Genomic DNA, 12,763 nt, shown 5'->3' on the forward strand with positions numbered 1-12,763 from the left:
CTCAGGCTGCCTTAAGGGCAGGTCTGGTAAGATGTGTGGAGCTGGGGATCGAACTGCAATATCCTGAGCCTGACTGTGTTTGCATAAGAAGGCGCTTAAACAACTGAGCTAACTGGCAGGCCCCTTATTTTTTATTTTTATCTTAATTTTTATTATTTATGTATTTTGTACTGAAGATAGAACTCAGGGCCTTGCACTTGCAAGGCAGGTGCTTATGCCACTCTGTATTTTAGAACAGAAAAAGTAATGGCGTCAGGTGGATAGAGTAGTGTCTCCTGCGTCTTACAAGTATCCATCTAACTGGGCTTCACCCCCACTCTCCAGTAGGCCTTGCTGGAGAGCAGACCTTTCTGACAGTGCTTTGGGGAAGAAGGGCTGAGAAGTAAGAGATACACACAGTTCTGCTTTCAACTAGAACAGTGTTTGCTTTGCTAAGCACAAAATGTGACAAAAAGAAACCCAGTGGCCAAGAAACAAAATAAAGGTCTGTTGATGTCTATAAAAGACCAAGTGAGGAAACCTAGCCTTGATAAACAAGAAGACCCTTCCTGTCTGCACTGGGCTCCCCCTCTGCCTGTGCCTGGAAATACCTGAAACCATGCAAGCACAGCGACTTCCTCCTGGCTCGGGAGTTGGGTCCCGATGGGATGAGGGAGCTCATACTTACTATGCAGGAGATTTATTTTGAGTTGATATTTATTTATTTATTTATGTGTGTGTGTGTGTGTGTGTGTGTGTGTGTGTGTGTGGCCAGCTCAGCCCACCAGGGGGCGGGGCTGGCTGGCATGTGGTGCTGGGGGATTGAACCGCGGTCCCTGTGCTTTGCTTAGCTTAGCTTGTTCTACGTAGGTGCTTTAGACCACTGAGCCATCTCACCAGCCCCTTGAGTTGATTATGAAACACATTTCACCTTTGCTCATGGCTCCCATGTCGGCAAGCCCCCAGAGCCCACTCCTCCTTCCCCCAGGTCTTCCATGTCTGCCCCTGGTCACAGAGTCCTGGCCTAGCCCTGGGTTCTGGGATGGGATGTGACTCAGCATGGAGCAGCTGATTTGTTCCTGTTTAAGCCTGCACCCTTCCAAAGGGCTGGTCTAAGGGTTCCTACAAGTGACAGCACAGGTGCAGATGTGTCGGGTTTTGTCAGGAGAGTGACCCGTTCTGGCACCTCCACCCTGCCCTGAGGACAGATGGCCATCACCCAGGGCTGGGGCTGGTTCCAGGAGGTGGCCTCTCCCCAGAGTTCTGTGTTTTCCCTCACACACATGGAGCTGGAAAAGGAGCCAGGCAGGATCCAGGGATTTGGGGGAAATGGATCTCTTAGCCAGATCCGTTTTATGTTGTGTCTTGTATCTACTCATACAAACTGAGGAGACAGAACCACACTGGGAAGTTGGCGCTAGAGGTGCTCTCCCCCAGCGCTTGCTCTCAGTGATCTGCATGCCTCACAGGCCAGGTGCTCTGTAAAAGCCCTGGACCTTGATGATGGCTTTGGGGCGCTGGCCCCAGGGGAAACTCCCGTAGTCATAGCCACACTGTCTCCATGCCTGGTGCTTCAGGCTGCAGGCGGACACTGCGAGGAACAGAGGACCCAGGGGACCCAGCAGCCCCACCTGAGGGACCCTCGCGGCCATGGCTGGCCATGGTGATTCATCTTTCTGAGTTCATCGTCAGCATTTAAAAAAATTATTTATTTATTTGGTACAGGATCTCATTATGCAGCTCAGACTCATAGTGATCCTCCTGTCTCAGCCTCTCCAGTGCTAAGATTACAGGTGTGTGCCACCATACCTGGTATCAGGGCCCTGGGCGGGCACTGCATGCGGTACCAGGGATTGAACTCAAGTCCTTGTGCTTGCCAGGCAGGTGCTTAAACCCCTGAGCTATCTCTCTAGACCACTGTTAGCATTTTTAAATGGCCTGGGGGGCAGGTTTCAGAGTTACACCGTGAGAAGTGCTTTGGGAGTTCATTCACCCTAGAAACTTCACTATAATTCAATATTATGAACATATCTCTATATCTGAAATATAAGTGATGTAATTTCTACTAAAAACAGGTGTTTCTATTTTGGGCAATTTTATTCTAGTTACTTACCAAACTACTATATTTTTCCATTTTAGGTTAACTTATATTAACTAATACAATAAAAAGCATTACATTTATAAAAATGATTTAGGGACACTAAATAAAAATCAGGTTTGAGCTCTTAGAAGTCATTCCATGCAACTCTCTCATTTTGCAAATAGAAAACTGCTTCAAATCTCTGAAGACTAGCATGCTTCCTTTTTGTAACGTTTGTGCCAGTCCCAAGTTCTACTTTGTTCTGGTAATCTAGACTGGAAGCCAGGGCCGTGAATATGCTTGCCAAGCGCTCACCCATGAGCCCCTGCACCACTGTCTGCCTAATGCAGAAGATGGCTCGCCACCTCTTTGCGCATCAGTGTTTTCCATGGCTAGGACACACTGGATTACGCAAGGCCTCAGAGAGGACTGAGGCAGGCCTGAGGCAGAGCAATGGGTGGATGAAGTCACACGCGACAGGAAGAGAGGGCACAGAGGCCCTGGTGGAGCAGAGGGGCAACGTGGGCCTGGTCAGGCACAGGTCCCTCTGGGATGCCTGGCTGTGTCCAAGGATGTTTCCATGAAGCTACGGGGCCTGCTGAGGAACCCATGCAGGAGCAGGTAGTGGTCCTCAGGACTACTGAGAACACAGGGCACCTCATGACGCTAGCCAGGAGGCACAGAGGGTGGAGAGAAGCGCTCAGTGAGCTGAGGCTACTCTAGGGGCACCCCACAGAGCACTGAGAGAACTTACCTTTATCCCTCCCCAGAAAACAGGGCGGAAGGCTGGCTGCATCTTGAACAAGGTCAATAAACATGAGGTGAAACTGTCATCTCCTTTTCTGCACGTGAGCAGGGAGACAAACTGCATGCAAGGCCACAGAGGCCAGACTGGAGCTTTAGAGACTAGTTCTGGGTAGGACAGCAAAGATGTGGCTCAGCCTGGGCTCAAATTCACCCGTGTACAAAAATATACTCAGCTCAGCCCCCGAGCCCCCAGGGAGCTTCCCAGACTGCAGGAAATAAGTGGGGGGGGGGGCGCCCGCCCCTGCTAACCTTCAGTCGCGCCACGAAGTGCGGGGCGATGCTGAGCTCTGAGGCCGGGTTGCCCAGGACGATCTCAAAGCGGTACTGCAGGCCCAGCTGGTCGCGCACCTCCTGCAGCCGCTCCTGGGCCAGGACGGCCAGCTGTACCGAGGGCACCCTGATCATGAGCATGTGACCCCGGCCGCTCGCGTTCTTGCCCGGGGAGCTGATGAGGTCGTCCACAATGCTCAGCGTCTCGGGCGTGCTGTGGTCACGCAGCGCAGCCACTGTGGTGAGTGCCATCAGCGCCTGCGCATACTGCTGGATGAGCAGGTAGCAGCGCACGACCATGCTGTGCAGCCGCGGGTACCTGCGGGGCACAGGGAGCGATGCTGGACCGGACGAGGGACTGAACTCAGGCCAGGCTGGTGCTGCGCACTGAGCCATCTCCCCGGCCCCTCATTTCAGTTTTTTCCTGTTTCTCTTCGCCTGATCCTAGGACGGTTTGTTCAGTAGATGGTTTGTGAATAATCGTGGCCAGTGGGAAGAATCTGCATGATGGAAACGCCTGTCTGCCTCACAGATCCGGCCCTGAGCCCGCGACCCCCGCTGAGAAACAGCACGCTGGGCGGAACCTCTGTCAGGCTAGATAAAGGCCTCCCTACTTTGGGGTTCACGGTCAGAAAAAGAAAAACTGGGAATGTGATCTGGAGCTAAGACAGGACAGAAGGGTTCTTGGCTTTAGGCTGCTCTGGGCTCTGGTGAGGCCTGCCTGTGGCCTTCCCTGCCCATGTTTGTCCTGGTGAAGCTGGGTCACCTGAGGACCAGGGGGACCTGGCGGCCACAAGGGAGGGGCAGCAGCTGGGAGGGCGGCTGCATGGGGTCAGGGAAGCCGGTGCCCGGGCAGGTGACATCAGTGAGCAGAGGCCCTGGCCTTGGCCCATTCTCCCGGTGGCAGCTCGCTGTGCCGGCAGCTCAGGCATGGTGTCCATAGAACCCCAAGGGATGCGCTCATCTTGGGAAAGGCTCTGCTGACCTGGTCTCATCTGCACGGGTTCGTCAGCCTCCCTTGGGGCCATCACAGCCTCTGACTCTGATCTGCCTGCAAGTGAAGCAGTGAACAGTGCGAAGCCCGTGCTTACCTCTCCAGGAGTGTGGTCACCATCTTCTCAAAGGTCTCGTCACACCTCAGCAGTGGGCAGGTGACACCCCACTGCAGGGACTTGCTGTACTCATTCAGGCCAAAGTACAGCTTCTCCCCGCAGCTCGCATCCTCCTGGTCAGACACAAAACAGAGGCGTAAGGATGGGAAGCCCAGGTGAGGCAGGTGGCCCCGCTGCTCCTCCCCTCCTGTGAAGGTCACACGCATCCATGGCAAGTGGCAGCTATGTGGAAGGCTTCTGTTCCTTGCTTTTGTTCAGACACACAAGGGCTCCAGACCCCTCTTTCCGTGTGGGCTGGACGTGGCTCTCTTCTGGCCCCACGCAACCCATGGAACTCTCCAGAGAGGCACTAAAGCTCCTCTGTGACACAGCACTTGCCTGACATCACTTAGTGGTGGCAATGTGTGGCAGCTCATTCTTTGTCAGACAAAATTTATTTAAAATGGAAATATATACTCTCTGTTGCCTTCTTAGAGAAAATCACTCTGCTCTTTGTGGACCTAGCCTCCATGGAGAAGACCTCTGGGTGTCCCCAGAGCTGTGGCAAGTTGCAGCTCCAGAACACTACATGGACTATCACAGTTTATTTATAGCTTTTTGCCTCTTTTCTACATTAGTTGCTACAGAAATTTTTCTTGTTGTCGCATCACTCATGTACTTTAATTGCCTTTTATTATTAGTGCATTGATATGTACTTACAATATGCCCTCACTTATTTTATAACCTAGTTTTCTAAACCACATTAACATAGAGATAGATTAGACACACAGAAGAAGAAGGTTAAAGAACTCAGACTGAGCAGTGTGTGGTACAGCTGGGAATGGAAGCCACCACAGGAAGAAAATCCTTCCTCTCTGGTTCCTTCCATGGGGCCAGAGCTTAGCCACGCAGCCAGCTGAGTCTCGGGGCCCGTTTTCAGGGCCGCCTGGAATCTTCCCACGCACCTGCTCCTCTTCCTGCCACAGCACCTCGACTTGCTAGACGGGGAGCACCCCGTTCACTTTTGCTACTGGTAAAATGATGGTCCCGGTGGCTACCTGACGCCTGTGACCAGGTGGAGCTCTCCTGGGGCTCAAAACAGGGATGGAAGCCAGCAGCCTCCCCACTCTGTCAGGAGCGTTTGTAACATTGCAGATGTAATGGAAGTGAACAAGGCACCGCACCACAGAAGCTAGGGTGCATGCAGCAGTGTCACTGTAAAGACACTTCGGTGTCCTAAGCCACGGCATTTTACTGACCTAGTGCTTATGTGTGTGGCGGGGGGGGGGGGTTAATGATAAAATAATGCCTTACAATACAATAACGCCTTACAATAAAAATAATGCCTGTTCCCTAAACCCAGTTCCCTTTGACACTCAGCCTGCAGCTCCTCTCGGCCTCCGGGTGCCCTCTTTGCCTTTCTTCCAGTCAACTGCTTGCTCCTGACACTGCCCAAGGAAGGTCACCGAGGACTCCCGAGGCCAAACCCAGTGCACTCCCTCGCAGGGCCTTGGCCTTGCGCCTCCTGGCTGCTGTCCTCATTGCTTCCCTCCGCAATATTACCGCACAAGCTGCTTCCATTTTCATGCCTTTGGAAAAAAAAAAAATCCAGATGCACAGGGTGCAGACTCTGATTCTGCATTTGTGCCAGCAAATGTCTCCGCTCAAGGCAGTCGCGCCTGCCCGTCCCACGTCACCCCTCCCCTTGCCGTTTTTTTCTCCATCGAAAAGCATCATCTCAAAAGGGACTGTGACTCTTACTTCCCTCATATAAACAAATCCCAGAAAACTTGCTGGCTCCCTGTCTGCCTGTCACCAGACTGCGGCTCTGAGTTAATTAAGTACTACTGCTCATTCCAACGCAAACGGTCAAGAGAGACACAGCCTTGTCCCTTCTCTGTGGACCAAAAGGATGACCTTCGTCTGCACCCCTCCGTGTATGCCAAGTGGCCTGCAGCTCACCCCGGCTAATGGAAATCACACGCGTCACCACAGCACACTGCAGCCTGTGAAGCGGGCCAGCCAGTAACCTGCCGGAGAGCCACATGTGTGCATGTACCAAAGTCCTACAGCTCATGAGAAGTCTGACACACCTGACATGCCTAGTGCTAGGCAGAAGAGGCCAGGTACAGAAAAAGTGCACACCACATGGTTCCACATATATAAAGTTCCAGACTGGGCAAAACTTTGTCCTAGGAGGCGAGCATAGCGCCAGCCTTCAGTAGGGTGCCCAGGATGGGCACAGCACTCTCTAGACGCTGGTCCTATGCTTTTCCTTGATCTGGGCCCTGGTTTCAGGCATGTGTTCCATTTGTGAAAATTCACTGAACCACACATCAACACTGCTAATATGAAAAATAAAGAAACAGATGTCATGATACTATGCCCTCGACAAAGGAAACCCTGGCCTGCTGTGTAACGTGTGGAAACTCTTGCCAGCGCTCCCACTGTGCGATGCTCCCAGAAGCCTTTGCGTGCCACCAAGTGCCCCCTGTGAACTGGCCACTGCCCCTCCCTGTTCGCTCTGACTGCCACCAGCTGAGCATCTGTGTCCCCCTCATTCTCTGGCCAGGGTGACCCCAGGGCGCTGTCTTCCATGAAGCCTCCTGGGTGCTCTCGAGTGGCAGTGACTTCATGGTTTAGAGATATAGTAGCTGTCTCCACTGACGTTGCTTCTCTGTGGGTTCTGAGAGACCCACCCTGAGGCCACAGACACGGATAGTGCTTTCTTGAGCCGCTCTGCTTCTCTGCCGATTCCTCCTGTAGGACACTGCACTGGCTTCAGGGTGACCAAAGAAGGCGAACTGTCAGGAGCTCGTCTCTGACACGGGGACAGTGAAAAACAGTTTTTCCTTTTCCCTTTGTGGACAATTCCACAGGCATGAATTTTTTTTTTATTTTTTTTATTTATTTTTATTTATTTTTATTTATTTTTTTAACATTTATTGTGTGTGTGTGTGTGTGTGTGTGTGTGTGTGTGTGTGGCCAGCTCAGCCCACCAGGGGGCGCAGCTGGCTGGCATGTGGTGCCGGGAGATCGAACCGTGGTCCCTGTACTTTGCCAAGCTTGTTCCAAGTAGGTGCTTTAGACCACTGAGCCATCTCTCCAGCCCAATGAATTTTTAAATCTTCTGTTACAGAAGAGTATAACTCCCTACCCCTCAGTTACTTTGAATAAATTCCTGAATCTTATCTTTAATCCATAAGTATTCCATTAGACTATCTCTTAACATAAATTTTTTAAAAATGATAACATAATGCCATTTTCTACCTAAAATGCTAAGCACAATCATAGCAATGCCTTTTAAGGACAATACTTTGAGTCTGTTTCTCTATTATTTGAGGAAGTTAAAAATAAAGGGCAGGAGCTATTAGCCTGTCTTCCTGCTACTGGGCTATGAGGAAAGACAAAAGGAACAAGAAAAGGGAGGGTGTTTTCCAGTACCCCCACAATACCCTGGAACATCATAGTGGATTTATTTTTGTATTTTTAGGGAAGGGTTTACAGGGTGTCCAGGGTCTTACTACTAGATCGGACTCTAGTGATCCGCCTGTTTACAGCCTCTGGAGAGCTGGGATTACAGGCACTCACTACCACACCCAGTCTCAATTGCCTTCTTAGCATGCCCTGGGGTGGGGCCGGCATGGCAGGTCCGGGGATCAAAGCCCTGACCCCTGAGCCTCCTTGCAGGCACTTTAATCAGCTGAGCTATTTAGCCGGCCCTATCATATTGGATTTTTTTTCCCCCAGAACCGGGGATTGAACTCAGGCCCTTGCACTTGCCAGGGAAGCGCTTATTCCACTGAGCCATCTCCCCGGCCCTCATATTGGATTTAAAAGGAGATAAAAACGTTTATTTTACTTGACATAATTGTCGGTATTTCTGGACTGCAGTGTGATGTGTACCGGCGCTGAAGCTCAAGTAGGGGCCCAGCAATACATCACACATGCATTGCTTTGGGCTGGGAATATTCAAAATCCTCCCTACAAGCTGTTTCGGAATATTCAACTAATGTCATTGTCATTATCCTACAGTGCCTCTGAACATAGGAAGTTCTTCCTCCTCCCTCCTCAGCAGCTCCTGTGGCCCCCTTCAGCCTGCTCCTTCTCCCTGCAGTCTTGTAACCACGACCCAACGCCCGACTTCCTGGAGGCCAACGTCAGTGACAGCGTGCAGCGTTTGTCACTGCATTTGATTCCCTTGCTTAGCACAGGGACCTCCACTCCACCCGCACTGCTGCCAGCGCTGGAGTTTCATTCCTTTTGTGGCTAGGCATGTTCCGCGGCGCTTTGTTCGTCTGTCTATAGGATGCTTAGGTTGGTTCCATTTCTTGGCTGTTGAGAACACGGCTGATCAACATGCTTGTGCAGAAGTCTCTCCGGCACTGATTTCATGGTCTCTGACCATATTTATAAAGAATGCCCCTCCCCCACACATGTTCTTCCTTCTGTAAACCCAGCCGGCACCACATGGGGGTGCCCCCTGATGGTGCTGGCTGGCGTGGAGGAGACCCCAGTAGGGCAAAGGCCCAGAGCCACCCCTGGGACCACAAGCCGAGGGACCATGTGGGACAGCCAACCGCAGAGAACAAACGGGCAGCACAAATCCACTTCCCAATGGAATCAGATGAGCTGGATGAGATGAAAACGGGATTCGTGTGCAAGACTAGTGTCATACTTCAGCACACCTACTTTTCTGTGTCCCCCGTGTTTAATATTTTTGGATTGAGGATATTTAGCCATCGACATTAGGGATAATATTAATGCTTAACAGCTACATGTTACCACTGCAGTACTGGGGATTAAACCCAGGGCCTCTGTACTAGCCACATCCCTAGCCTCCCCCCTTTTTTTCCTCCAGCCCTTTTTATTTTATATCTTGAAACAGAGTCTCACTAAGTTGCTTAGGCTGGGCTTGAATTTGTAATCCTCCTGCCTTGGCCTCCCAGAGTGCTGGGATTACAGGCATGTACCACCATGCCCAGCTTAATCTATTATGTTTATGAAATTATTTCTTTTTTATGATACAGCTAATAGATTGCAGAAAATATTTTTGAAGTGTTAGGGACTGGCACCAAAAAATATAAAGATATAGAAGGCAGCTCCCGACACAACGGGAGCTCTCCCAGTGACAGAGGCATGCCCACACTGCCATCAGCCTCGAGGACTACCTGAAAGGGGAGTCCATCTGCTGCAGGGACTGACAGTAATTATGGTGACAGAGTGGCCACGCAAGAGGACAATAAAATTTTCAGGTCTAAGTGAAATTAATCCTTCACAAGCACAAAGTTAAATCCAGAAGACTGACGACTCTTTCAACATTACATTAAAAAACTATAGAGGACAGGTAACTTTAAAAAAAAATTTCTTTTATTGATACAGGGTCTTGCTATGCATTCAGACTCATAGTGATCTTCCTGTCTCAGCATTCCCAGTGCGCTGGGACTATAGGCATGTGTCACCATGCTCAGTTTCAGGGCCAGCACGGCACACCTGTGGTTCCAGGGCTGGCACGGCATGCTGTACTGGGGATCAAACGTGAAAGCTTGCACCTTTCAGGCAAGTGTTTATGCCATTGAGCTGTCTCCCCAGGCCCATGGACAGGTAAATTCTACCTGCATGATACTTAGGAATAACCCCTGGGTGAGTTTTCTAGGATGCTATTCTATGGATTTTAGTCTTGCAACACTTGCAATCATCAGGGCATGGCAGGAGGCCTGTGGTCCCAGCTACTCAGGAGACTGAGTCAGGAGGATCTCCTGAGCCCACAAGTTCGAGACCAGGCTGCATAACACGCAAGGCCCCACATAAAAACTATGATCAAGTAGAACTTTAAGGAGATTTGAACTCTTGTGCTCTGTGTTTTAGACTGGGATCAGGGTCAGTGCCAAGTGTCTGCTTGGAGCCTTGGGGACTCACCGTGGGGTCCAGCTGCATCCAGTGTACCTCGTTGCTGGCGCTGATCCGGGACTGCTGGGTCTGCAGGGTGTATGGGAAGGAGCTGACCTGTAGCACCAGGAGGTTGAAAGCTTCCAGGACTTCTCTGCAGTTAATGACTCTGTCCGCCAGGCCATGGCTGGGCTCCCCATGTGACAGGGACCCTGAAATGACACTGTAGGGGCATCAAGAGTCTCATTAGTACTGCCTACTCTCATTATCTAGGTGCAGAGGTGCCTGCCCAAGTAGAGATCCTGTCTTAGATCTTACGTTTCTTGCTTCTCTAAATCAGGAGTAGAAGGGGCTGGGGAGATAGCTTGGCAGTTTAAGCACCTGCCTCGAAAGTATAAGTACCCAGGTTCGATTCCCTGTATCGCACGCCATGCCAGCCCCAGAACCAGGTGTGGTGGCACACACCTGTAGTCCCAGCACTAGGGAGGCTGAGACAGGAGGATCACTGCCAGTCTGAGCTGTGTAGTGAGACCCTGTACCAAATTAATGATTAAAAAATTAATAGATCAATTGTATTTGGGTTTTTTTTTTTGTTTTGTTTTGTTCCTAATGCCTTCAGGGCATGATTGGCTGGCTTGAGTTGTGGGGATTGAACCACAGCAACCTGAGCCTGACTGCTTTGTTGAAGCAGCCACTTAAAGAACTGAGCTAAGGGGCTGGCCCCCCAATTGTATTTGGAAGATAAAAATTCTATGTTCTTTCTTTTTATTTTATTTATTTGTGTGTGTGTGTGTGTGTGTGTGTGTGTGTGGCCAGCTCAGCCCACCAGGGGGCGGGGCTGGCTGGCATGTGGTGCTGGGGGATTGAACCGTGGTCCCTGTGCTCTGCTAAGCTTGTTCTAAGTAAGTGCTTTAGACCACTGAGCCATCTCACCAGCCCTTCTATGTTCTTTCCTAACATTTAATCTGCCAGATTTCAGGCATCTTCTTCCTTTTCTCCTTTTCAGTTAACCAGGCCAGGGGCTTTGAGTCTATGCTGAGAGGGGCCACTTACTTTGAAAGCTCAGCCTGAGCAGGAAAGTCCCTGGCAACACGCGGCCCCTAGTCAGAGACATGCGGCAGCCTACGCTCAGGGTTTTCAACCCACTTCCTGCCTGGGCTGTGAAACAGGCAGAGGGCTGGGCAACCTGGGACCAAGACTGGCACCTCTGATGCTTTTTCACTTCTGTTCAATTTGGGTGCCAGAGAGGCACACAGCCTGAGAACCACTTGCATTTTTTATAATTAAAGGAATCATCTTGGCTACATACGAGGAGGAGGCAGGAGGACTGGCGGTTTCAGCTCAGTCTGGGCAGCTTACAGAGACACTGGCTCAAAGTTAAATAAATAAGCAGTCTGGGGAGGTAGCTCAGTGTTCTCTGGATTCAATCTCCAGTACCAGAACACAAAACAAAAATCAAACCAACAACAAAACCAGCAGCATGATGCTCTCCGGAGGTAAATACAGAGGCCCAGTGCGTGTCCACAGAAAGAGCCTTGGCTTTTAAGGACAAAGAGAAGCAGGTCAGCAAGTTATTCTGGCTCAGAGAACACGAGCAACAGCTGAACAGATGTGTGAAAAGCCATTTTCCTCTATCTCTCCTCCTCTTCCTTCTTTCCTTTCTTCTAATCCACAAGTGCTACAAGATGGTTTTGTTTTGTTTTGTTTTCCAGAACCGGGGATTGAACTCAGACCCTTGGGCTTGCCAAGGAAGTGCTTATTCCACTGAGCCATCTCCCTGGCCCTACAAGATCTTATTTATACCCATGCATGGCTCTAGGTTTGAAATTGTAGAGTTTCAAACACATTCTGGCACCTGAACTGTGGAAGAAAACAAGTGTTTTTGTAATTCTGACTTTTCTACCACAGACCAAAAACTTCCAGATTGTTCATCTTGGTGTCTCTTGCAGGAAAGAGGACCTGCAAATGCTCAGTGCTGCCCCAGGCTTCCCTCTGCTCAGATGTTGAGGACAGTAAGTGCCACGGGGTGAGGATCTCCGGCCACACAGCGCAGTGCGGTCTGGGCACAGGCCTCGCTCCACCCCACATGCAGGACTGTCATGAATGAGTCCACCCGTGACAGCCCAGCCGCTGCTCAGCCTGGAACACGGAGGTTCCTGTGCTCTCTCGTTGTTCTGAGGAATCTCTGCTGCTTTCAAGGGAGGAGAGGGAGGCCAGGAGAGGTGGAGTCCCAGGAGAGGACGGGGAGAAGCAGGGCTGCTGAGAAGGCCTCCCTGGGGGTGTCTATACTGCACCCCTTGCCACCCTCTCTCTGAAGCAAGGTTCCACAATACTCTTTTTTTGCTTTTGTTTTTGAGACAGGGTCTCATTTTGTAGCCCAGGCTGGCCTGGAATTCCCTGTGATCCTCCTGCGTCAGCCTCCAAATGCTGGAATTACAGGCATGCACCACTACACCCAGCTCCCACTACTCTCTCTCTCATATGCCTTTAACCTTGTTTTAACTTAAATTAATTATTTTTTAAAAAGAGTACAAATTAGAATTAAAACAAAAAATTAGGGGCCTGGGAGATGGCTCAGTAGAATAGTGCTTCCCTTGGGGCAAGGGTCCTCAAAAAAAAAAAAAAAAAAAAAAAAAAAAAAAAAAAA

General features: G+C 50.5%; 1 protein-coding gene across 6 annotated transcripts in view; it reads right to left on the reverse strand.

Moving 5' to 3' along the window:
- Nucleotides 1–12,763, reverse strand: part of Greb1l (growth regulation by estrogen in breast cancer 1 like) — a 213,995-nt gene that overhangs the window by 20,674 nt on the left and 180,558 nt on the right. For all 6 annotated transcript variants that reach the window (XM_023720352.1, XM_023720355.1, XM_023720354.1 and 3 more), the window contains 3 exons: nt 10,147–10,339; nt 4,228–4,361; nt 3,116–3,455 (listed from right to left, as the gene is read on the reverse strand). In XM_023720352.1, the coding sequence (XP_023576120.1) occupies nt 3,116–3,455; nt 4,228–4,361; nt 10,147–10,339 (667 nt within the window). The remainder of the gene's footprint in view (nt 1–3,115; nt 3,456–4,227; nt 4,362–10,146; nt 10,340–12,763) is intronic.

Source organism: Octodon degus, unplaced genomic scaffold, assembly GCF_000260255.1.
Source record: "Octodon degus isolate 3935 unplaced genomic scaffold, OctDeg1.0 scaffold00075, whole genome shotgun sequence".
NCBI lineage: Eukaryota > Metazoa > Chordata > Mammalia > Rodentia > Octodontidae > Octodon > Octodon degus.